Source organism: Lytechinus pictus, unplaced genomic scaffold (genome assembly GCF_037042905.1).
Source record: "Lytechinus pictus isolate F3 Inbred unplaced genomic scaffold, Lp3.0 scaffold_20, whole genome shotgun sequence".
Classification (NCBI taxonomy): domain Eukaryota; kingdom Metazoa; phylum Echinodermata; class Echinoidea; order Temnopleuroida; family Toxopneustidae; genus Lytechinus; species Lytechinus pictus.
In genome coordinates, this window is record NW_026974141.1 from 4,828,115 (window position 1) to 4,853,476 (window position 25,362).

General features: G+C 37.8%; 1 protein-coding gene across 8 annotated transcripts in view; it reads left to right on the plus strand.

Moving 5' to 3' along the window:
- Window positions 1–1,981: 1,981 nt before the first annotated feature.
- Window positions 1,982–25,362, plus strand: part of LOC129282859 (uncharacterized) — a 46,200-nt gene continuing 22,819 nt past the window's right edge. For 3 of the 8 annotated variants that reach the window (XR_010296763.1, XR_010296762.1, XM_064114701.1), the window contains exons 1-7: window positions 1,983–2,220; window positions 5,196–5,399; window positions 14,448–14,522; window positions 18,328–18,461; window positions 20,393–20,516; window positions 21,204–21,399; window positions 24,486–24,551. Coding sequence is in view for 4 of the 8 variants with exons in the window: in XM_064114701.1 (XP_063970771.1) it covers window positions 2,020–2,220; window positions 5,196–5,399; window positions 14,448–14,522; window positions 18,328–18,461; window positions 20,393–20,516; window positions 21,204–21,399; window positions 24,486–24,551 (1,000 nt within the window). In the remaining 4 variants the exon portion in view is untranslated. Of the gene's footprint in view, window positions 2,513–5,195; window positions 5,400–14,447; window positions 14,523–18,327; window positions 18,462–20,392; window positions 20,517–21,203; window positions 21,406–24,485; window positions 24,552–25,362 lie in introns of all 8 variants that reach the window. The other 5 variants (XR_010296761.1, XM_064114700.1, XR_010296764.1 and 2 more) reach the window with 3 other exon arrangements.

Below are 25,362 nucleotides of genomic sequence, written 5' to 3' on the forward strand. Positions count from 1 at the left end.
TCATCATTTTCATATGATGACATAATGTCCTTATAGAATGTCCCGGTCCTATGTCAAAACTCAAAGTAATAATAATGCAACATTATCTTCTCTTTTTTTTAACTGTAAATTTGTAATCCATATCCACCTCACAATTTTCCTACAAAGTACTTGAAATACAGAGCTTAAATCGACTCTTTTTCAGATCGGAATATCAAATATTTTAAGCCGCGCTTCGCGCTCGCTTGATTGATTTTCATGATAAAAAAATTCTAGGTCGAAATCAGATAGCTACGCAGCTTGTTCTCTATTCAAATCATTATCCAGTTTCAGATCACAAACTATCAAATATTTTTTGCTCGCGCTTTGCGCTCGCATTACACATTTTTAGGTGTAAATTTTAAAATTTTCTGCTCGCGCTTCGCGCTCGCATCAATTGTTTAGTTATATACTTACCCTTTTCACGATTACAAAACGTGCTTAGAATTTCCATTCTTCAGGTAAAAAAGGTCAAAATTTTCAGTTCGCGCTCGCATTATTAGATAGTTGAAATATGTAAAGTCTTCATGGCTAACAAGCAGCCGTTAACAGATAATTTTTTGATCAGATCAAAACGTATATTAAAAATAAAAAAATTTCGCTCGCATTATCAATGTTGAAAGATTTCCAAATACTAATCCTTTTCATAATTTAGAAAACATGAATAGAGTGTCCCATTTTTAGGTGTAAATCTCGATTTTTTTCCCGCTCGCGCTTCGCGCTCGCATCAATTATTTAGTGATATACTTATCCTTTTCACGGTTACAAAAAGTGCTTAGAATTTCCATTCTTCAGGTAGAAATGTCAAAATTTTCAGCTCGCGCTTCGCGCTCGCATACTTATTTGGTAGTTGAAATATGTAACGTCTTCATGGCTAACAAGCAGCCGTTACTAGATCCTTTTTTGATCAGATCAAAACGTGTATAAAAATTTCTGCTCGCTCTTCGCGCTCGCAGTAATTATTTAGTTGGATACACATATTGTTTAGGATCACAAACATTGCTCGGAATGTTTAAATTTTAGGACAAATTGATTAAAAAAGAAGCTCGCGCTTCTCGCTGGCACTATTTAAATAAGGTTTATGAGATTAGTATTATATTTTGTTGATTTATAAGAATAAAGAATAGTGACTAACTGACTATTAGGACTACCCCTTCAAAGAAAAAAAAAAATCAACTTCGAGCGGCCGATCGGGGAAAATGTGGCTTAAATTTGTTTTTCGGGCCACGTACCCTATTGGCGAAGGCTGGATCCGCCCCTGTAGCCTAATGGTAGGCCCTACCAAGGCAAGTTAGTACAAGAGCACATTCATATCAATTTGAAAAAAAAAACACCTCGATCTGTATCTTCTTTCTATATTTCCTTTACTTCAACTGTTAAGGGCGACGAGTTTTTCATTCATGGGCAATGCACGTACGACACGCGAGATAAGGGACGAACTCAAATATCCTACTCTGCTGTAAAAATGTGAATTTGGAATTATTTCCTGATGAAGCTGAACCCAACTAATGGAATAAGGGGTGGGGAGCTGAGCCCCGGAGGGTGGGGTGTGTTGATTAAAACGGCTTTCTTTTCTCATTCTTGATTTTCTTTGGGGACAAGTCAGAGAGGAATTTCAGTCTGTTATATGTCAAATGTCTAGTTGGAAAATAGTCACTCAAAATCTTGAGCAATATCGAGTTTCAAGTTTGTACAAGCTAGTATGTGATAATTTACGTGTATCTAGGACTGCGTTTTAGACTACTAATCTTCCCCCTGTAAACCGAGTCTACATTCACAGACTCATTTTTAGAATTCATCGACTTATCGTCCATACCCTTCTTGATAATGCTTTTGAAACAGGATCGTTTATTTATATTAGTGTAATAAAATTTGAAATATATTAAAAAAAATGAAAATTTTCCTACTTAAGGCCTCTCAGTAAGATATGATACCATAAATATGTTTTCAGTTTTGTTCATAGTCTCTGAAAAATTTAGTCGCGATATAACAGTAGTCTACATGTGCAGCATAGCACCATGCATAGCTTGCGCGTGTTGTGTAAATGGCCGGTCAACCTTGTTGGGGAAAGCGTGTTTGAACATGTCCAGCTCTGACTCGACAAGGGGGAAAAGTGCATCGGAAAAGGAGGATAAGTCAGAGACAAGTGCATGCATGCCTGTTTACGAACGATGCTGTTGTTCAAACTCTACACAAGATAAGGTAATATCAAATACTACCCCACCAAATTTGTCTCATATTAGCGAGTGACGTGAGTAGGTTGTAGTGAGTGATCATTAACATTTCTCGAGCAGCAGCTGGAACGGGCGTGTGAGAGGTCCCTATCGCCGAACTTCCGGGGGAATTGACGGCGTAGGGCCGTGTGGAGTTGGTCGCCGCTAATTCTTTATTTCGGAAAAAAGTGATTTATTCAAATGTCTGACTTTATCAGTGGATTTTTGCTTATTTGGTAATGGGAAGGATGGTCGTGCCTATGGCTGTGGAACATATGGTGGTAAATAATAATTCCTTATTTAGTTAAAGTTAAATCGTGATGTGTGTGTGGGTAAGCATGGGCAATTTTTTTTTTTTGGGGGGGGGGGGGGTGTAGCCAGGAGGCTCTTAGTCTTACTTCTTAGAGAGTAAAAGTCATTTACTAACGTAGATCTATGCTTACTCTCAACGGAGCCAGGGATTCCAGTGCATTCATCTGCGTGTACTGCCAAAAAACCTGAAACTTTCGCCCCCGGCCCCTCGAGATTTCTACTCTCCTTCTCGGGGGCGAAAGTTTCAGGTTTTTTGGCGGTACACGCAGATAAATGGGATGGAATCCTGACCCTGGCTTCGTAGAGAGTAAGCATACGTTAGTAAATGATTTTTATTCACTAGGAGCCTCCTGGCTGGGGGACAATGGCAATGGCAATGCATCAACTGCATGGCCAGTCAGTAGAGGCGCACGGCCAATATGGGAGACTCTCTCCAATAGGGGAGACAATCTCCCACATTGGAGACTTGCTTTGCGAAAGGACAAAAGAAACAACACCAACAAAAGCATGATTTTTTCCACCCAAAATTTTGTCTCACTGAGGTTAGAAGCCCATTTGTTTTGTGTGTGATTGACAACAAAAATCCTTATCAAAACAAAAATAGACGGTGAATTTTTAGTGTAGACGGTGAAAAGGGGTAATTTTTCATGAGGAATCTGCTTATCACATTGTTATTTGCCGCCAAGGTAATCCTTTTGCAGCAAATGTAAACAAAGGAAATTGGTCTCCAAAACTGGAGACTGTCTGAAATTGGATACCCAAATTCTTTACAAAAGTCTCTGATATTGGAGATAATCTCCCACATTGGAGACAGTCTCCAATATTGGCCGTGCGCCCCTACTGACTAGGAGCCTCCTGGCTGGGGGACAATGGCAATGGCAATGCATCAACTGCATGGCCAGTAGATCTAATCTAGACTCTAGATCTCTCGAGTCTAGATTTAATGTTATGAACATTGGAAAAGTTCAACTCAAGTTCAATTTATTTATTTTCTCACCAATATAGTCTAGATCTACATACTCAGTCATTTCGGTAAGATGATTTTTCACAACAATGTGTGTGGGTTCGAGTCGTGTATTTTAATTTTTAAATAAAAAAAGGCCCCCCCTAACGTTATAATAAGTTGTGTACAGAATCTAATCTAACGTAGATCTAATGCCCTAGCTTTTTTAGATCTAATGTTAGATCATACTGTAGGCTAAGAGTAAGATGTAGATCTATAGTATGCCTGCCTCACTGCTGTATTTAAGGCAGTGAATGAGGTCATTCAAGTGCAGTTGTAAATGCAGTTGGAAAGGAAAGGATGCAAATATTGGTCCCGTGTGTTTGAGAATCCTGACCTGGGGGCCGTTTCATAAAGTTGTTCGTAAGTGAAGAGTGACTTTAAGAACGACTGGTGATCCTTTCTTATGCGCGTAACCATCGCCAATGAATATGTCATTTACCGCACGAAAGGATCACCAGTCGTTCTTGAAAGTCGCTCTTAACTTACGAACAGCTTTAAGAAACGGACCCCAGATGGCTAACAATTAGAATCCAATGCATTGGATTGCTCTTGTGTGTGATGCCTCGTTCTAACACTGTCTACACTAACGTTACAGTTTAGTATCCATGCTCTCATATATGTATGTAATTGATTATGACATTGGATTGTAAAGTTACCCTGACCTGACTTTAGAGTCTTCTGTTAAAACTAAACCAATTCCTAAAAGAGGAAGGTTACATGTAGGTTGGTCAACTGGTGTACATGTAGGTCTAGATCTACCTAGAATCCGATAGTATGCCAAAGCCCAAAAGGTGGTCTGAACTACATGTAAGAATGGACTAAGTCAATGGTCAATATAAAAGAGGAACATGGCAAAATATTAATTTTTCTGGAGAAATTTGCATCTGCCTGTTACATTTTTTAAAAATTTGGCACCAAGTTACTGTATAGATCTCGGCCTACTGCTTTAAAAATATAAACAAAGAATATGGTTTTCTCCGAAGTGGAGTCTGTCCCTAAAATTGGATACCAAAATTTTAAACAAAAATGTCTTGTTTCAGAGACATCTACTTCAAGTCTCGCCCTTAAAGGGAAAGCTCACCCTGATGATCAGATAAGTTAGTTTTGATAGTTGCAGGAAAATTCATGAAATTAGAGAAAATATTGGTGAAGGTTTGACGAAAATCCATCAAAGAGCAAGTTATCAAAGAATGAAAAGATATATACATGTATGAATTTGTTAAAGTTTTGAATTTGTGTTGTCATATTTTAGTTAGCTTCCCCATTTTACCATGAAGGCCTGGCTGTAGAGTGTAGGCATAATATTAATTCATAAGTTCCAATTTTTGAGTAGAATATTCATATATCTTTTAAAGAGGGGACCTTAGGGTTATCGCACAAATAAAATGATCATTGCACAAATAAAATCACTTTCAAATTTTTGAGAAAATAGCACTTTTGGATCACATGACATATCAGGACCGTTTGTGATGTCACAATATATAAACTTTAAATTTTAAATCAAATCTTTACAAATATCAAGTTCTTATTGTCATTGTGAACTTCCCCTTTGAAATCCTACGTTACAATAATCCCAAATCCTGGTATTTTATTAATGAGATATTGTACACATTGATACATTTTTTATTGGATACCTTCCTACATAGATGCCCAAGTCGCGAAAGCGAAAGAGAAGCAGAGGACGACACCATTCGTCAAGCTCGCAGAGCTCTTCGGAGCGACTTGGTCGGGGTAGCAGGAGGGCGTTCATCGCCATAACACACAAGAAACAATCATCAGCACAAGAAATGGCAACTGTTCTTGCGAGTGAGCTCAAACCAGAACACAAGCTTCCAAAGAAAGAGATCTGGGTAAGTCGGATTTTGATAATTTTGTAAATGTACTGGGAATTGAAAATGATATGATGTATAGTACTCCTGAAAATAGCCTCACCCTTTTTCTCACAGTGGTTTCTTAACCCGGGCCCGTACTTGATCAGGCTACGTGTAAATTTTCTGCCAAACTCAGGCTAAGGAAATAATTCAGTAATTGCACTCTTAAGCTCGCGGGAGTTATTCATAAGTGCTTTACATGTCTATGATTAGACCACTGGCGGATCCAGGGGGGGGGGGGGGCACAGCAGGCCCGTGCCCCCTCTTTTGAGAAGCAAAATTAAAATTTGTAATGTAAAAATGCCATTAAAACAGAGGTGTGCCCCATCTTTGGAAATTGAAGACTTTTTTTCCTCTGAAAAAATGTGCCCCCCCTTTTGGAAAATCCTGGATCCGCCTCTGGAGTAGTAACGTTGCGGCCTTGTAGGAAAACCCGGCTTGAACCTTGACTGGAAAATTTAGAAAAAAACTTTCCGAGTCCGGGATCGGCCCGGAACTCGGAGCACTGCAGCGCCGAGAAGTTCGGTGCACACTAGCGCTAGATCTACATGTAGGCCCTTGTGCACTTTCACATCCCGGGATGTCAGCAAACTACAATGTATTTTAACCTAAATTTCTGTCTGAATTAATTCCCAAATATTGATCTTACAGTGTAACCTGATTTTCAACCCCATCGAGCATCAGGAACCTCTTTATTTTGGCCTCGATCTCGATTTCATCGTTTGAATTCTCAGATTTAGGGTCTCAGTCCGCCGTATATTCTTTTTGATATGTGCTGAAAATTAGCGATTAAATACGGCAAACACAAAGACAACAAACGTTTGGCGAAATCTGACTGAGAATTCAAACGAGGACATCAAGATCGACGCCGAAATAATGCCGTTTCCGATGCTTGGTGTGGCTGAATTTCATGTTAAGGATCAATTAACTTCAAATGATCATTTGGGAAAATATATACTAAGTTCATGCATGGAGGTAAATGGTCACATTATCTCGCTTTTTATTTGGTAATTTTTCTGAGATATTTCATCACAAAAAGATTATATGGCGGACTAAGAATTCTAACGATGAAATGAGATCAAGGCCAAAATATAGTGGTTCCTGATACTCAATGGGGTTGAAAATCAAGTTAAGATCAATATTTGGGAATTAAATCAGACTGAAATTTAAGTCAAAATACATGTAGTTTGCTGACATCCCGGGATGTGAAAGTGACAGCTTCCGGTTTTTGCTGTTTTCGCTCTCAACCCGGACTGGGAAATCCCCCCCCCCCCAACTTGCTGGTCTCAGAGTTCCAACCCAGCCCAGCTCCCAGCATTTATTGGACCAACTACATTGTAAATCAAATCCAAATCAACTTTTGGTCGGGGTGGACTTCTCAGTTAATACCTTGGTCACATTTGTTCTACGGCGGCCGTACGGCGAGTCGAAAACAGTTGTTTTATTCATTTTTATTGAAACCACCTATATGTAGCTGGTACAAAAAATGTTAAAACGGCTGTATTCGACTTGCTGTACGGCCGCCGTAGAACAAATGTGACCAAGGTATAACTTCCCAAGAGCATGAAGAGCCCTATCAAGCCTTCAGTCTAGACCAAATGGCATTTGCCATTCATGAAAAATTGCAAACATTCTTGTCATGTAGGTTTCTTTGTGTGCTTGTTATATCCCATCCACCCACAACAAAAGCATTGGTGACTCAATCTCCTCAGTCTGGAGTGGGGGAACCCCCATTCAGAGTTAAGCACCTGGGCTGTATCCAAGTGTGATACAACAATGTACAGTATGCATTACATGTAGCTATAGACCTATAGGAAATCAGAAATTCACAATACAGTATATTCAATTCAAAACTGCTTTCCCCCCTTTTTAGGTGGGGGGGGGGGGGCAAGGAAGGCTTACACTGTATGATGTCCAATTGTCTTAAGCCAGAAAAAAAGAAAAAGTCTAAATTGTAATTGATGCTTTCTTTGCCTTTAAAACTCTTTTAGATCATGTGTATATAAAAATCAGAATTACTGCTATCCAAAAACCTATATAGGCCTACCCACCCATCAAGGGAAGTTCTTCCTGATTGTCAAGTTGATTTTGGTTCAATTTTAGAAGCAGACAAACTAAAAAAATATATAATGGCCTACATATAAATTTACAAAAATTTTCATCAAACTACAAAGAATAATACTGTTTAATGGATTTCTACCGTTTTGATAAAAGTGATTGATGCCTTATGTGAGTGAGGAACTCTCCCGGACTTCTTGTATTATGAATTGAATAAAGTGTGATTTATTCAGAAAATTGAACATGATTTTTTAAATGTTCATTGATGAATCATCTGACACAATCTATGAGAAAAATATTTTTAATCGCCATGAAATATGAAGAAGTTGGAATTGATGGATTTTATATTGCAGTGAGAGAGAGAGATAAAAAGAGAATATGATGAGCAATTGAGAAGAGTCATTTCTTAGCTGAAAAAAAAAGAGAGAAAGAAAAATAAAATCAGCCATTGTGGCTGATCAAATTTTCAGCATTTTGCTTTGTGAATTTTACTCTATTTATTGAGATATGAATATCTCTAGCCTGGACCATTCCTTTAACAGAATTGTGTGGTGAAAATAAGAAAGAAAGATACAGTACATTGTACATACATGTCTGACAGAGACACACAGAGAGAGAGAGAGAGAGAAAGAAAGAACTGAAGATGAAGGAAAGATGAGATTGAGATCTAAGCAACTACATGTACAGACTTGTACTTGATAGTTATGGATTTCAATTTTCTTTGGCTTGTGATATTAAAGGGTAGATAGATAATGTAGTCTTAATCCCAAGCCCTCTCCTCCTCAATGTACAGTACATGTAGTTCTTCAATTTGAATATAAAGTTGGAAACTGATATCATTAAAAAGTCACTGGATTTTGTATTAAAACAGGTTATTGTACTCTACAGTGTAGTTTTGGTTTTACAAATTGGACGCTTTAATAGGAGAAAATCATTCCAAAAGTGGAATAAGAGATGTAGACCAGCTAGATTATATTTAATGAAATAATGACATTTTGATTGAAATCCAACGTTCTACTACCTTCTCCTTTACCCTTTCAAAGTACCCCTGTTTGGAAGTAATTTTGTAGATTGCAATTGTGAGAGTCTGGAATGAAAAAAAATCACACAATTCTAGTATGTATATTAAAGCTGAGTCACTGATGACATTTCAAATGCCCTTTACAAAAGTGCAAAACCACATGACTCAGCATCGGCTATAATTTCTCAAGATGCCCATTCTATATTCACTCTGCAACTTCTTATTGTAGACTGAAGGTCTGCAAACCAGACTACACACAAGCCAATGGGTGGAATGGTAAAGTCAGGTGACATGGTCATGTGATCTGATTGTACAATGCACCCAACAAGCAGAGACTTGCTAGTCTCTCATTAGCAGGATCATCACTGTATTAAAATGCCAGGAATGAATTCCATAGGCACGGGGAGAAGAAACAGCTTTGGCATTAGATTTTCAGAACGTAGCCTCAAGGAAAGTTCATGTTTTGTCTTGTCTGCGTTATTAATATGCCAAATTACATTTATTTTAATGAGGATATGAATTATAGTTGTGTCCTTTTCATTGGAAATTTTTTCCTCTCACTGTGTAAAGGTGTGCAGTGTCCTACATAGAACATGCAAGAAAGATTGGCAGATTAAAAACAATTTAGTTCTTACGAGAAAAACTGTCTCTATGTGAGGTAACTATTATAACATGCAATACTTTTCCTTGAAAGTTTCCAGTCTATCTCAAGAAAATAAGCACTGTTCTCTGTATATTGTACATTAACAATAAAGGCTACTCCAACAAAACCTTTTTTCCTTTGACAAAAAACAAGGGAAAGTAAATCAAGAATACAATTTCACCAAAATTTGACAGGAAATAAAGTTATGGTATTTCAAAATTTTGCTTTAATATTGTTTTTCATGACAATTACATTTATTATGAAAACCACCTTGATTTTATATGAAAATGAGAGAGATGTTGGTGTCACACACCCACTATTTTTGGAAATATATATATTTTTTTCTTCAGATTTTGCAGGGGAACTTATCCAATCACAATAGGTTTGAAATACATGTAGTATTTCCACATTTTCAGGAAGGAATTAACATTGTTTCACATCAAGGAGGAAAGAAATAAAGTATTGCATATTTCTTAAAAAAATAAAATACAAGTCAAAGTTGGGATGGACATCCCTCTATTGAAAACCAAGCCAGGTTCATCATTATATCCCTGCAGTCTATACTCAACATGTCTCTGTGCTATCAACATTTCCCAAGATTAACTTTTTCTTTAAACAGTAGGCCTACAATTAATCCCTTTCTATTTCTTCTTGAAGTAGGCCCAGGAATAAGTTTTTGCCAAATTTATTTCCAATGTAAATGCAACTACATGTACATGTATTTATTTGATAACTGGGCACATAAATACACACTTGACTTGAGATTGATAACATTGGATGACAATTATTAGTTTCAAAAAGTAAATATCAGCTTTATATGTAATACCTGTATTGTCAATATGAGGAGGCCCTGTCAACAAACAGACTGTATACATGTATGTACCAAATTTCTAGCAAGTAAAAACTTGTCTTCAGAATTTGAAATTATAAATTTAACAAGCCCACTTTTTTTTTCATCAACACTGATTGATGAAAAATCAGGTTTTTTTTTATGTGATGAATCAAGGTTTATGGACCATTTACTATGGTAGCCATAAAGATTTCAACATTTCAGCAAATAACCCTTTTTCTATTTTTTGTTTAACTGGAATTCTTACTTTTGATTAGTCAAGGAACTAACTCATACAGGACATATATTTTTTCTGATAGTACCAAAAAACTTTTCTTAAATGTTTACTGGGCAAGTCCAAGAGAATTTCTTCTTATAACACAAAAATTCATCTTTATTTCATGAAGTTTAATTATTTTTGGAGAAAAAATCATGAGCTTAAAAAGTGATTTACCTGGTATACACATTTTATGGGATTTATAAAGATTTCATAGCTACTATTCAGTGGAAATAATTAAAGCAAAACAAATGGGGAATATGAAAAAATAAGAGTAATAGATATTCATAAAACCGAGCAAAACATGAACAAACAATTAAAATGGCTAAATCTTTTCTGTCCTATCACATATGATTCAATATAGAACATTAATAAGAAAAATATGTTGGTATTATTTTATATCGGAATTGTTTGATTTTTTTAAATCTATGGGAGACAAAATTTCCTATACATGTAAATGTACGTACAGTATTGACCTCTCGTCTTCACATCAAGGGCTTGCAATGAAGTAACAAACATTATGACACAAAACTTTACAGAAGAATATTAGAGACTTGGAGTAATGACAATTTTAATAAAAAAAAAACCATAATGACTTGGGGGCTCCATTATCTGTCATTTCCACCTGATGAAAAGGACTACAGTATCTATCACAGTAAAGTTCAGCGGTTTACGGACGGTTGGTCTAATATTACTTGGTCTAATCATCAGATGGGCTAACAACATTTGGACTAAATGGTTTTAGCCCAACTGCTCATTAGACAAATTGGATATTAGACCAAGTGGGAATTAGACGAATTGAATATTAGTCCAAGTGAGAATTAGCCCAACTGGTTATTAGCCCTAATGGAAATTAGACGAATTGGATAGTAGACCAAGTGGGAATTAGACGAATTTGATATTAGACGAACTGGTTGTAGACGAAATGAGTTTAGACTAATTGAAGTTGGACGAACTGATAAGTAGACCAAGTGGTATTAGACCATCCGATAATTCACCAGTTTAACATACACTGGCAAGTAGTTAGTCAATGTTGACAGTATTACAAGAAGTATGTATGTGGTTGCATTTTTGTGGTTCTACTTTCTGCATAAAATCAGACTTTCAATTTCTGTTGAAATACTTTTTCATGACTTTTGAAACTGCAATCGTCACTCTTCTTGTGTGACATATTGAATCAAGTATCTAGAGTCAATGTCATGAATGTGTTTACAGTCATAGCCCAGGCAAGATCCAGCAAGTCTCTCATTCTTGCCCAATTGACTTTTGGGCATGTTTACAATAACCACTGTATTGTGCTTTATTGTATAAGATTGTTCATTGTTGTGTTCTTTAAATGCCCCTTTCCGACTGCTGAACTGATCAACTAGAACAGCCTCATAAAGTCGATAAGTTTCACTTGGTTAGTTCCGACATGTATAAACATGTAGCTCGGCAAAGTAAAAGTAGTCAATTTTGATCGACTTAGACCATAAAAAATTCATCTCTTTATAAAGTTATTTGATCTTTCATCACTTTCATGTTTGCTCTTTCACAAACCTACAGTATAGGCCTCCATTTACTGGATCTGCAATGTTTAGCTTTATTAAACTTTATTAAAGGAATGCCTGGGAAGAATTCTACTTTTAATGACGATCCTTAGATCATACGTGAATCAATTGATTAGTTTAATCTCTCTCTTTTCCCCCTAATATATGAAATCCTTGAAAATACCATTGTATAGCTAAAAAGGATCCATGGAATGATATGGTAGCGTGCTACACTGGCGCGGGTTCGACGGTCGCAGACCAGTAAAAATTGCTGCTGGGCCAGTAACTTTTCAGAAATAGCCAGATTTACTGGTCTGACATGACCAGTAAAAAATATACTTTTATCAAACTGATGCAAATGACATTGTCTCCTCTTTTATAGAATATTAAAAAAGGCTCTCAATGTGTGAGTGTATATGTGCACTGTTTATATTTTTGGTGTTTTAAGGGGGGGGAGGGGCAATAAAAGCAACAAAAGACAGCAAATAAACTCAAGTCTCAGTATGTTTTTCATTATTTTTAAGGACCAGTAAATTTAGGTTCGGACCAGTAAAACATGGAAAAACTGGGTATCCACTGGTTCGACATGAACTGGTTGGACCAGTAAAAAAAATGGTTAGTGTCGAGCCCTGGATATGGACTTTTAGAGTTCTCAGGTCTGAATTTAATCTGAGACCACTCCCCCCTACTATTCAGTATACATACAATACATTAGGTTGGACATTCACATTTCACACCAAGTCAGACACTGAAAGGATCATTTGTTCCACGATTTAACATGATAGTCAGCTCAAGGTTTGCTCCTACTGCATCATGTCTGTGCATGTTCAGTTTATTACAATGTTCACATCCATCAATACATGTGTTATTCCTGCATTCTAATATAAAGGTAATCATGTAGTCTCTCAATACAGTCTGTTTTCAGGTCATTGATAAGGGGTTGCTGCACTTTGTATTTTAAGAAAACTATATTACAATGATATTCAGCATCCACAGCATATAGAAGATTGCTTCAAAGTTTAAAAAATGGATGAATATGCAACATTTTAAGTGTGAAAATACAATAAATGGTGCAGTCACGTTTCCCCTACGGCGGCCATACGCGAGTAGAAAACACCCGTTTTAACAATTTTTGTACCAGCTACAAATAGGTGGTTTCAATAAAAATGAATCAAACAGCCGTTTTCTACTCGCCGTACGGCCGCTGTAGGGGAAATGTGATTGCGCTATTAGAAACACTGTATTAAGCACTGAAAATGTTGCATATTATTAAAGTTTTGAAACTTTGAAGCAATCTTCTACGGAGTGTACGTACAAAAGCCTGTCCATGGAGTGTCCATTTTTTTTTATCATAAAGATTTTTTTTTTATAGTATATTTCATTTTAAAGAAAGAACATTATTAACTTGTATTTTTTTTAATCTCAGGGTGAGGTCCAACAATTTAATTTGAATAGAAAAAAAGCATGGAAAGAGTTCATGTTTGTGATTACATATCTCGATTTAAGAATATTGTTTGAAGGTACTGGTAATTTGTTACATGTATGCCTACATGGCATCCATATTAATAATGCTTCCTGTAAACCACTGGACATGTTTCTGCTTGCCTGGCTGGCTGGATGGCGCAGAGTGCAATCTGTCCTTTCCATCCTTCCCAGTTCAATTATTGTTCATCCGCTGTGACAACTGTTTGCAAGGAACAATAGGGTTCCCGCCCCTCTTGCATTGTGTGACAAAGCTCTCACTGTATTGCTCCAACTTCGGTAATGCTTTTGTGAAAACATGAATATTACATTCATGTTCATGTATATATTATCAGGAGTTCAAAAAAAGGAGGAGGGGGGGGGGGGTTAGTCTGCAGGCACAGACCCTGATTGGAACTTTGATCAATAAGTGTGCCTCCACGCAAAGACTAGCACATACAAAACTTGCTGTTCCAATCCTGAGCGAGAGAGCCTTCAGTACACAAGGCATGATTAGGCTGCACATTCAGACCCTTAACTCGAGTGAAGGGTTTGCCCAGCAGACTAGGGGGGGGGGTGGGGGGTAAGAAACAAAAATAGATATGCATGGCAGGTATGGAGGCCTATTCATGCACCAGTAGTTTTTCACTATTTCTCCAGCCAGGGAGGAATCCCAAACCCTGATTATGTGAGAGAGAAAAGAGAGGTATAGATATACATGTAGAGGGATGGAGAGAGAGAGTGAGGGAGGGATTGTGTGGTTGAGAGGGAGAGAAGGAGGAAGGAAGGAGGGAGGGAAAGAAGGATTGGAGAGGGACAGAGAGGGGCGGGGGGGGGCAGAAAGGGAGGGGGAGATTCAGAGAGTGCCTTTGTTAGCAAAAAAATTGTGAAACTACAGTATGTAGACCTACACGTACACACCGAGAAAAAGATCTATTCCCCTTTTATCTTATCTTAACCCTTCATTTTTTCCAAGGTGGAATAGCTAGAAAATATAATGGAATTAGGTTGACATGATAGGTATTCGACCACAGCCTACATGTACATGTATTATTACTCCTACAGTGTACAGTACATGTACATGACGAATTTTGTATTGATCTTTAATGTGCACAATCATGTTACTCATGGCGTTGTTGCCCCAGGATAGATACTAGTACTAATTGGATACTGAAGAAGATACATGTATTATACTTTTCTCTCTTCCAGGTATCCCCAATACCACAGTTTCTCAAGCTTCTACGAACAGTTGGAGCTCAGGGCAACACTTTCACAGCCAAAGAAGTAAGTTGATTGTTTTTACATTAAGGCACCTTTTACACTGGCTGTTTGGTGGATGCAGTTTGCTATTTACAAAAATTTAACATTCCAAATCTGTAATCTGTACTTTAAAATCCCAATTTTATGCGGAGGGACAGAAAAAAAAGGTTAAGACTTAACAGTTCTGCTCTGAATCGTAGGAAATTGGTTTTGATCGTTAAGAAACTTAAGGTACTAATTTATGGGTCCCAGGCTCCTAGCTTTTGATGTATACATATCTATCTAACAATTACTGTATAACTGACCAATCCCCCCAAAAAAATATCAAATGCCCCCAAAATAAGAGTTTTTAACCAAATCTTGAAATTTTAATCATTTTTGCAGATACATGTAGCTCCCAAAACTCAATGGGATGACTTATTTCCCCCCCCCCAATTTTTTTTTTTTTTTAGTTTTGACATACAGATGTAATATAGATTTTTGAAATTCTGTCCTGTTGCACTATTACAGAGGCGCTTTTCCGCTTTCAAAGGTTATTTTCTTATTAAATGGACATGATTACAACTGGTAAACTCATGTTTCATAAGCTGTAAATTCTGAGCTCTTAGGGATATGAAAGGCTTGTTCAGGTGTTGGTTTCCCACTTTTGGCTTAGACCCAAATGCCCTTATTCTGAAGTCAGGTTTAACTTAAATAGACCATGGTCTATAAACTCAATGCCAAAATTAGGGAAAGCCAATAATGTCAAAACTTTACATTTTATGTTTATGTTTACTGGGGGCTGTTTCTTAAAGCTGTTCGTACATGTAAGTTAATAGCGACTGATGAACGACTGGTGAACGTTTCTTACGCGCTTAACCATCACCAGTGAACTTTTTGGTGTATACAATACCACAAGAAAGGATCACCAGTCGTTCTTAACGTCGCTCTTATACGAACAGCTTTACGAAACACCCACCCTGGTTCTTTCCTAACTCATCATGAATACTGAAAAAAAAAACAATCTTATCCTTCCGAAAGAGTTCAGAATGATTTGAGAGAAAAATGAGTTGATACATTGAAATTTCACTCTTAGGGAGGTTTTTTGCTACTATTGGCTATCCATAGTTAAACCACAACTTAACCCTATCTATTGCGTCGCCCGGGTACATGGTTCCGAAATTACGCAACATTATGTAAGTGCATGTCAGACCAAAAATTGCTCAAAAACATAATTTTGTGTACAAAGTCAATGCAAATTGTGTTTTCAATCAAAAATCATAAATGTATGATTATTTTTAGTTTTGCTGGTCTAAATGTATTTATTTTATGCTTTTTATGATCTCAGAAGAGTCCCCAACAAATTTCATTGAAAAAACAATGAAAAACAAAAGGTAAAAAAACAAAAAAATACATATGAAATTGCAAAAAAACAATATAGTACATAAGAAAATGATTTGATATCGCAATTTTGTTCATGTACTCTTGCTAAGAACACCACAAAGAGTTTCTATACCAAAAATTAGAACATTTGGAGCTTTATTTAGGGAGTTAGAGGAAAAAGTATGATTTTGCATACTAATTACGCATAAATTAGCATAATCACTTAATAGCAATTTGCATGAAATAAATTACTATACAATGTGTAGATTATGTCCCAGATAACCCGCGTGCAATTTCACCCCCCCCCCCCCCCCCGGCCATATGAACTCCCAAAATAAAAACATCCTGGTCGGTATGCAAATGAGGAGACTGATGACATCACTCACTCACTATTTCTTTTGTATTTTTTATATGAAATGTGAAATATTCAAATTTTCCACCTGTTGTTCTGTGAAACAACAATTAATTCCTCCCTGAACATGTGGAATTAGCATTGTTTAATACTATATGGTTCAATCAAGTTGGTCCTTAGTGTAAAATCTGTAAAAAATATAATATTGTATAAATATAATTCAAACATTAAAAAACAAAAGAAATAGTGAGTGAGGGACATCATCGACTGTGTCATTTGCATGTCACTGAGTTGTGCATAGCACTGTTTTGTGGAAAATAAGCGAAACTTAAATTGTCATAATTTTCTTATTTTACATCTGATTTTGATGAAATTTTCAGCGTTGTGCTAGCTTAATTTTTCTCTATTTATTCAAATCAACAATTTTCTGGGGTGGACTTGACCTTTGACTCTGGTTTAAAACTCAAACCATGGCTATCAGAACACCACCCACCTAGTGTAGAGGTACTCTTGACAGGGAATCCACCTGTTAGAATAAGATGAATTAAATTTTGATGATTAATCCGTAAAGTCCCTGGAAAAAAAAAATACATCCTGGTTCTCACATCCTGGTTTCAAGTATCGATTGCTATTTTATCAAGGCCCGTTGATTAATCATTTCCAGTGTAAACTATAAAATCAATAGATGCTTTCAAACTGACTCCATCTCCAAAATATCTCTAAATTTTCCCAAGATTGTTCAGGCTTCTAAATTCCCGATAATTAATTTCCATTCATACCCACCCGTACCAGACAGATGGTTTCAGACCGCCTCGATCCCAAGAATCTGGAGGTTCTGGAAGTTGTTAGCAGGCACCGTAGAAGCTAGCAATCCAGACAACCACTCGCTGGGATGGAAATGAATTCGTAATTTGCTTTCACATCGTGAGAATACCGCCGACCTTTAAAAATATCCGTTTGAAAGTTCTCATAATATGACAAGGAGCTACTATTTAGGGGGTGTTTTCTTTTGGGAATATTGCCAGAAATTTTCTTTCCACAAAATTACCTGGTATTTTCTTAATATGAGGGTAGTACTGTATAAAATCAGTCTATTTTTTTTATCAGAGGTTACCTGGTATTCTCGGTTTTCAGGTCGGTCTAAAAGCACCTCGTGTTTCTTTTATGTGCATTATGTTCATAGGTTTCCTTTTGTATGTTTTGTAATATGATTATGATGAGCTCTTGTCAGAAATTTAATGATGCAATTTAATTGCAGCTAATTATTAAATATTTTAAGCCACTTGAAATGACATTTGAAAGTATGATGGTATTCCTGTGAGGATGTCTGTCACAAATAATGAGAAATACTTGTAAGAAACTGAGGGATACAAAAAGTGTAATTACTCATGATGATACACATGTACACTGTAGTAAATGACAGTCAGAGTACATTATTCAACATGATGAAGAAAAAAAATGAAAGAAAAACAAAAAAAATCATGTTTTATGATGTGGTCATACATGTACACCATCAGCGAAATGTGCTGATGATGAGGGCGATTTATACATGTAGTTAAAAAAGAAAAAAAAGCTGTAGATTAGCCCTAATAATGGAGGCGCGATAGCTCAGCCGGTAGAGCGGGGGACTCGTATTCCGGCGACCCGGATTCGATTCCCACTTGGTGCGCTAGTGCCCTTTGGTAAAAGGCATGTAATCCTCAGTACCAGGTCCTTCGGAGAGGACCTTAAGCCGTCGGTCCTCTGGTTGCTTGCTTACAAGCATTCATGCTTTCTTAGCAATCAGGTATAAAATCACCACCAATACCAAAAAAAAAGTTTTGAAAATGCTCCTTTAGAGAGAATTTGGAGGGAATATTTGTGAGCACTAGTGTGGTGTCAAGACCCACTTGTCAATCAAAGTTTCAAGCAGGGTCTGTGCCTGCAGACTAGACTGAAGTCGCTGACACTATTCTTTTTGTCACGCCCATCCTTGGTACTCTCTTCAGTGGCAGTATTTGTGATACTTGTAGTCTGGTGTGAAGACCCACTTGTGCAAAGTTTAATACAATCAGGGTCTGTGCCTGCAGACTAGATTCAAATTGCTTCTTTTTGTCATTCTCATCCTACATGTAGGTTCTCTCTTATCTAATCAAATACATCAGCTCAAGGCAGCTTTATGATCCCAACGACCCGAAGAATGTATTCTGCAAATCAGACCCACTCGGCCAAGTCTTCAAAGTCCATTCATTCACGATAAAAGATGCAAAGTAAGTGCATACAAGGTTGCTGGACAGAACGCAGGTAAATTGCATGGAGTGTTTGGGGTCAAAGGTCAATAGTGTTTGGGTCAAAGGTCAAGTGTTAAAGGTGTAACTGCACTATACATTTGTAGGTTTCTATTTAATGTGATAGGAGGAATACAAATGAAAATTTAGGATGAGTAAAAATTTCATTTGAGCAAAAGGATTTTATTTCCCCCACAATGGCCTTCAAAGTATTAAAAAATATTAAAGTATTGTATGTATGTTAAATGTATTGAAGTGAAAAGTAGATATACATGTACTCCTATATAGCCCATCTGAAATGTGCAGATTGTTTTTGAGCGTCCATGTTTGCATGTTGGAAGCTGTTTCTTTTGTGACCGACAAAAACTTGACCAAAGGAAGCTGTGGTTGGAAAGAAACGTCAGATTCTTGTACCATGAATCCAGGGTAAAAGAGTTTATAATAAACACAACCAATACACATCCTGCTATCTACATGTAGATACTGAATGCAACCACATTTTGTACTCCAGGCAGGTGTTTCACAAAGATTAATATAGGGTTTTGCAAGAAACTTGCAATCGATTGCAAGTCTATTTTCGGTCCCTAAATCAATCACACGTCTTGCAATTAATTGCAAATACATGTATGTAATTGATTGTTAATCTGCTTCTCAAAACAAGGAGTTTAATCTGTTTGCTACAGCTAACGTTTTTCTATCACTTGTAAAATTGCAACAGAATATTTGCAATTGATTGCAAATATTTTCTTGCAACACTGCTGAGTCGCACTGAAATGCGGACGCGCACATGATATGTAACATGCAATCTGATTGATAGATACGCGATAGCGCGCGTCCCGTGCCCATGATCTGCCCAATGTGGTGATGTCTTCTATACCGTACGCAGCCGGGAATTTAAGTGCGACTCTATTAAGTCACACTTCAATCTTTGTGAAACACCCCCCTGACCTGCCAACTGTCCAAATTTCATCTTTAAATGTGCAGATTTTCAACTTTTCAAAATGGCCCAAAATCGGGAGATTCTGAACGTCATGTTAGAAAAAAAAGAGCGTAGAAAACTAAATGAAAATGAACGAGACCATTTTCATTACACTGCAGTGTATTTCAAAAGATTTTGTAACCTTCAATACATTAATGTAAGTTGAGGTGTGAAAATTGTGTCTCTATGGCCTTTAAAGCTGCTGTAAAAGAATCCAGGAACTTTAGGGGATGCTGCCCCCTGGCCTCTCAACCTTTGTTTGTCCAAGGGGCCCGTTACACAAAGCTTAGCCATGATTGTACAACATTTTTCTGCAATTGATTGCATCAATCGTGGAAATTAAGCGTGCGATTAATCGCTAACCTTTGGTAGGGGACCCAGATTATGCATTTCGAATGATGGCAGGTATGTTTCAATTAAAACGTCTTTGAAAACCATGACCTTAGAGTAAAAAAAGTTTATGCACCTTTGATATACACATTTAGAGAGCGAAGTTGGCTCAGTCGGTAAAGTGTCTGCCCGTCGAACCAAAGATCGTGGGTTCGAGTCCACCCCGGGCGGATGACTGAAGCCAGTGCGTTGTGTGTAAACGTCTCTTCCCTGTTTCATAGATGCAGGCGACGTTACAGTGGAAAACACTCCGTCCCTGGGATAGGACGTTAAATGGAGGCTCCGTGTAGAGGACAGTCACAACCCACTGCACTATTCAAATAAGAGTAGGGAGAAACCCCGGTGTAGTGGTCCACCTGCATTCCCCCAACCAATTACAGGTATATCAGGAGGAGAGACCTGCGGGTCACAGTTCTATGTGCGCGCCCTTCTAGGCGACCCAGATTGGCTGGCTCCTCCAAACATGCACCTTTGAATGTCTTTCCCAATATTATGCTTTGTCTCCAATAGCTCAGTAATTTCTCTTAACTCTCTTGACTCGTAGGAGGTTACTCTTTGAGAACATGAAGGTTCTTGATAAACCACCTGAAATGCCAACCATTCCAAGAAGACAGTCCCTACCTGAAACAAGGAAAGACTACTACATCACCTTCCGCAATAATCAAGAGGTAAGGCTTCAGATTTCGTTATGAATTCTCCATTTATAGGATGGATAGACATAAATTGTAATTGGTGCCAGGGACAGGGGTTTTTCTAAAAGAGTTCAGTGTGACTGCAAGATACCATGTTCTCATTATAGTCCTAAAGCTCGTTCAGTGGAAGCTACAGGGAGTTTAACATGTAATGGGAACGCTCGAAGCGGTCTTGGAAGTGATCTTCCAAACCAATTTGGAACACCACTTCGTGTTGTGGTTTTCAAGTCCACTTTGCCTAGTTTAAGCGTAGATGAGGACACAACTGTTCCTCGGGAAGCGATCTTAGCATATTTTAAGAATTTTCTTGGAAAAAAACCCACCCAATCTCGGCCGCTACCATCCATGCATCAACATCAAATTTTGGCAGGAACATTCCCTCCCACGTGAAGTACAAAGACTGCATGAAAAATGTCAAAATATCGACATTTCTAGTACATATGAATCGATTATACAAATATATGTGCAAAAACATATCAAACACCCACTTTTCATGTGAGATTTAAATTTAGTTAGTCATCTGTTTTCATGATGAAAGCCAACTTTTGCCTGATGTATTTTGTTATTTTAGAATATCTATAGTTCTTTTTTTTTTATTGAATGTAGTAAGATTTATCATCAGTCCTTTATCGCTTCTTTTCCTTTTTACTTTGTACTTTACAGCACACCCATGAAATGGCACCAGCACCTCCGTACCCCCTCCCCCATCTGTACACCCACCCCGCCCCTAGGTCAGCCTACCAATCGGGAGTCAAGGTGATATCGTCGGGGGTCGACGTCGCAGACGGGATCGACAAGGATTTCTTTGACCAGCAGGTGATGGAGAAGATGCTTGATACAGTATCTGAAGGAAGAGAAGGTAGAGGTGATACTCGGTCTTTTTCAGTTTATTTGGAACGCTTCAATGGTGCTAAAAGTTAGTGAACTCCACCAGAAAATGAATATATTTCAAGTGCTCAAGTCCTGCTATGTATTAGATATTTATTTGTGAAGTCAGGTGATATAATATTACATTCAATTAAGTTTGTTTGTTTCTCTGGGCTCGCCGAACATTGTAATGTTATTGTTTCCATTGAATACTCGGTGTCAAGGAGTGCATTTTATGGTGGGTTTCACCACTGTATTCATTTCGAGTTTAAGAAAATCTTGTAGAAACTTCAAGTCATAATCATGCAATAACGTATGCAACGTTTATGTAGCACCAAATACAATTTTTTTAAGAGCTTTATGATATTACATCTCATCAGGTGCTCAAGCATTTGAGGTATTACTTCCTTCCAGGCACTAAGGGTATGTTAACCCTTATCGTGCCACGGACACGTTTTCTTGCAATTGTGTCTTTTCAATCATAATAATTTTTCTCTTTAATGATGACAGTACAGTACAGGCATTGGAAAACAACAATGCTTCTTGTATTGTGTCTGTGGATTAAATTCCAGTCATCAATATGATGCATGATTTTTCCATATTTTCTTAGGGATTAAAAAGAAATTATCTGATTTTTCAATACAAATTAATGTGGCATGTCCGTTTCCAAATTTAAATGCAACATGAATCATAAGTGAAAAAGGGATTACAAAACGCCGATATAATGAGAAACAAACGGTGTGTTCAATGTTCCCCATTTCCTGTCGTAAAAGTAAACGTCTTCAAAATCATGATTCAGAGGAAAATTAAACGTCGAAAAAGATTTTTTTTTAACAGGGATGCCACTTTTCCGTATTTATACGGAATTCCGGCTTTTTTCCTGCTATCTGTCTTATTTCCGTATTTCCGACTTTTCCTGTTTTCTGTGTATTAAAAAAAACGGAAGCCCTCCTTTTTTCCCCTATCTCTCCCGATTGCGATGCATGTCGATCGACCGAGTGAGAGATATTTCCCCGAGATATTTGCTTTTATACGGTACATAATTTATCAACGCGCGCACTGCCTACTACGTTCATTGAGTTATGCTTTTATCAAGGCTCTCTGATTAGAATTATCGATATCCTGGCCAATCAATGCGAGCGACAAGTTCCAAACGCATGCACATAGACAAGCGCGAAGCAGCGGCACGAATCGCGGTATAATAGCGACTGGTAAATACGTCTGTAAAGATGATGACGTCATCCAAGATGGCAACTTACGATGACCAACGAAGGAATCGAGGATGACTAAGTTTTGATCATTATTTGAAAGGAATTAGCGGTAACTGCGGTCTAAGGTACGATGTTTCTGAATTTTATATATTTTCTCGTAAGTTTGGATGTAATTATTTTTTTATAATGTGACATTTTATGTACCAAAAACAATCCGAAAATCGGGTTTCCGCCGAATGTTAGATCTAACGTTACTGCTGCATGCTGATACGGAACCCAGGGAGCTCCGGCCCGGAAAGCGGGCCGGAGCTCCTTGGGTTACGTATCAGCTCCCTGGGTTAGCTGATACGTTGTCTTTATGTACGGGCCAACAACTCTTCAGTCTATGTATTGGTGAGTGGAGCCAACGCGGTTCACCGTTAAAGGAGAATGAAACCCTTGAAACCAGCTGAATCCATATCAAAGAAAAAAATCAAAGAAACATATTGTTGAAAGTTTGAGGAAGATTGAATGAATAATAAGAAAGTTATGAGCATTCGAATATTGAGATCACTAGTGCCATGTAGATCCTCCCAACGGCAATGCGACCAAGATCTGTGATATCACACACGTACAACTCCCTCATTACTTTAGTACTTATTTCACTTATATTCTCACTTTTATAGAGTCTATCACAAGGTGAGATGTTCTCTTTATGAGATGACAAGTACAGAGGTTTCACAACATTATATCATTGATGAATCGTTTGTCATATGATTAGAATGAGCAAAAAGAGATGTTTTGGGGTATATTTTCAGTGTCCAAATGGGAGAGTTGTACGTGTGTGACATCACAGATCTTGGTCGCATTGCCAATGGGAGGATCTCCATAGCATTAGTGATCTCGACATTCAAATGCTCATAACTCTTTTATTGCTAGTCCTATTTTACTCAAAGTTTTGTTGATCTTATTCTTGGATTTTTCTGCTTTCACAAAAGCTAACTTGCTCCAAGAGTTTCATTCTCCTTTAAGCTGAACAACCAAAATAGAGACTGAAGCTTTTGGTCTCGCGTTCTATGATAAACACACAACTAACTACCGTCAGTTTTTCAAACCTAATTGACTTCAAAGTCATCGATCACAACAAGGTAAGAAAAAAAAGAAGCCACTTGGTCCTCCCCCCTCCCCTAAATTTGAGGGGGGCGGACCCCCCCCCCCCTCCAATTTTTTTTTTTTTTTTTTTTTTTTTTTTTTTGCTTGTCCAATTTTTTACCTGTGACATGTGTCCATCCCAAAATTTAAGGTGGACCCCCCTAAAAAAAAATTTTCTTGGACACTGTCCCGGCCCGCGATAAGTTTCAGTATTTTTGGAGGACACCTAGTGGCATCCCTGTTTTAATGCGACTGGCTCAGATTTTAACATCCTTCAGCATCGCGAATGCAATATTGAAAAGTTTTGAAACGCCTTTAAATTTGCTCTTGCAGTGGAAGCCTACACAAGCAGGTTCAAGAATTGACTTTTCTTGTGGTGGGTCAAACTGTGCATTAAAGCTGCGCTAAAGGAAGCGGGAAATTTAAAGACAATCAACAAATAATCAGCTTTATATTTTCGACACTGGAAAGTGCACTGCTGATCGTGTTCTGTTCTGTTCTGTGTTTGTAATTGAATTTTCAGTCATGATTCATGTTGCTGTTTAATTTGAAAATCGACATTGAACACACCCATGGTTACTACTCCTGGGTGGAGAGTGGCAAATTTAGATGAACGTGTTGTCAAAGGACGCAAGTGCTGGGTGGGATCTGATCCCCCCTGGACCTTTTGGTTTAAAGTCCGGAGTCTTATCCATTAACAATATGACTTTCAACCCATTTTATTATTATTTTCCAGGAGGTACTGACGAGCCCGATGTTGGGATCTCTGTGACTCCGCCCCCTCAGACATGTCTTTCATCTAGTGAGTACTACCATGGTGTTGTTCTTGTTTTGCATGGTGCATAAAGCTAAATGTAATGTATTCACAACTTTAATAAATTGTTCCACTCTGTTCAGGGAACCTATACCCAAACATTCATTATTGATTTATGTTAAATACAGCATTTTCCCTCAAAATATATCTCCTTGAATTATTGAAGTTAAATGAAAATAAGCAAGGATCTTACATTTGACACCACCTCGGTGTACTTTTAAACTGATACCCCGTTTAGATCTGTCGAAAATCTGGAGTGCCTCCGGAGGTAACCGCAGGTCGTTCAAGACAAGTCGTTGGATCTAAACGGTCTCGGCACAAAAGCTAGAGCACGAATCTGAGGTAATCACGAGGGAAAATACACCCTAGACAGTGAAGCACCATTGCGAGATCACAAAGCGTGATCCACTGTTGGACTGTAGATCTAAACGGTCTTGGCGTAAACGCGGCATAGAAAACGGAAGTCCTTTATCTGAGGCTGAGCGCATGGCCTCGATTGTTGTGCAGTGCACGCTTTCTCCCTTGATTGACATTTTGCCATGACAACGCAATTTGCGAGTCCAAAGGGAGACGATGTACCTCGCGATTACCGCAGATGATCTAAACGGCCCTTCGTGTTTTGATAAGTAATTTCATGCTGTGTTCGCTCCAGACACGAGAGAGAGATAGTATAAGTATAAGTAATCAATCAAAATCAGAACCCCACAATGAGGGGAATAATGCATTGCGCTTGACGTAGGTCCCTATTTGTGTGCAATATGGCTCGTCGTCTAGGAGAAACTAAAAAGTAAAAGAGTAA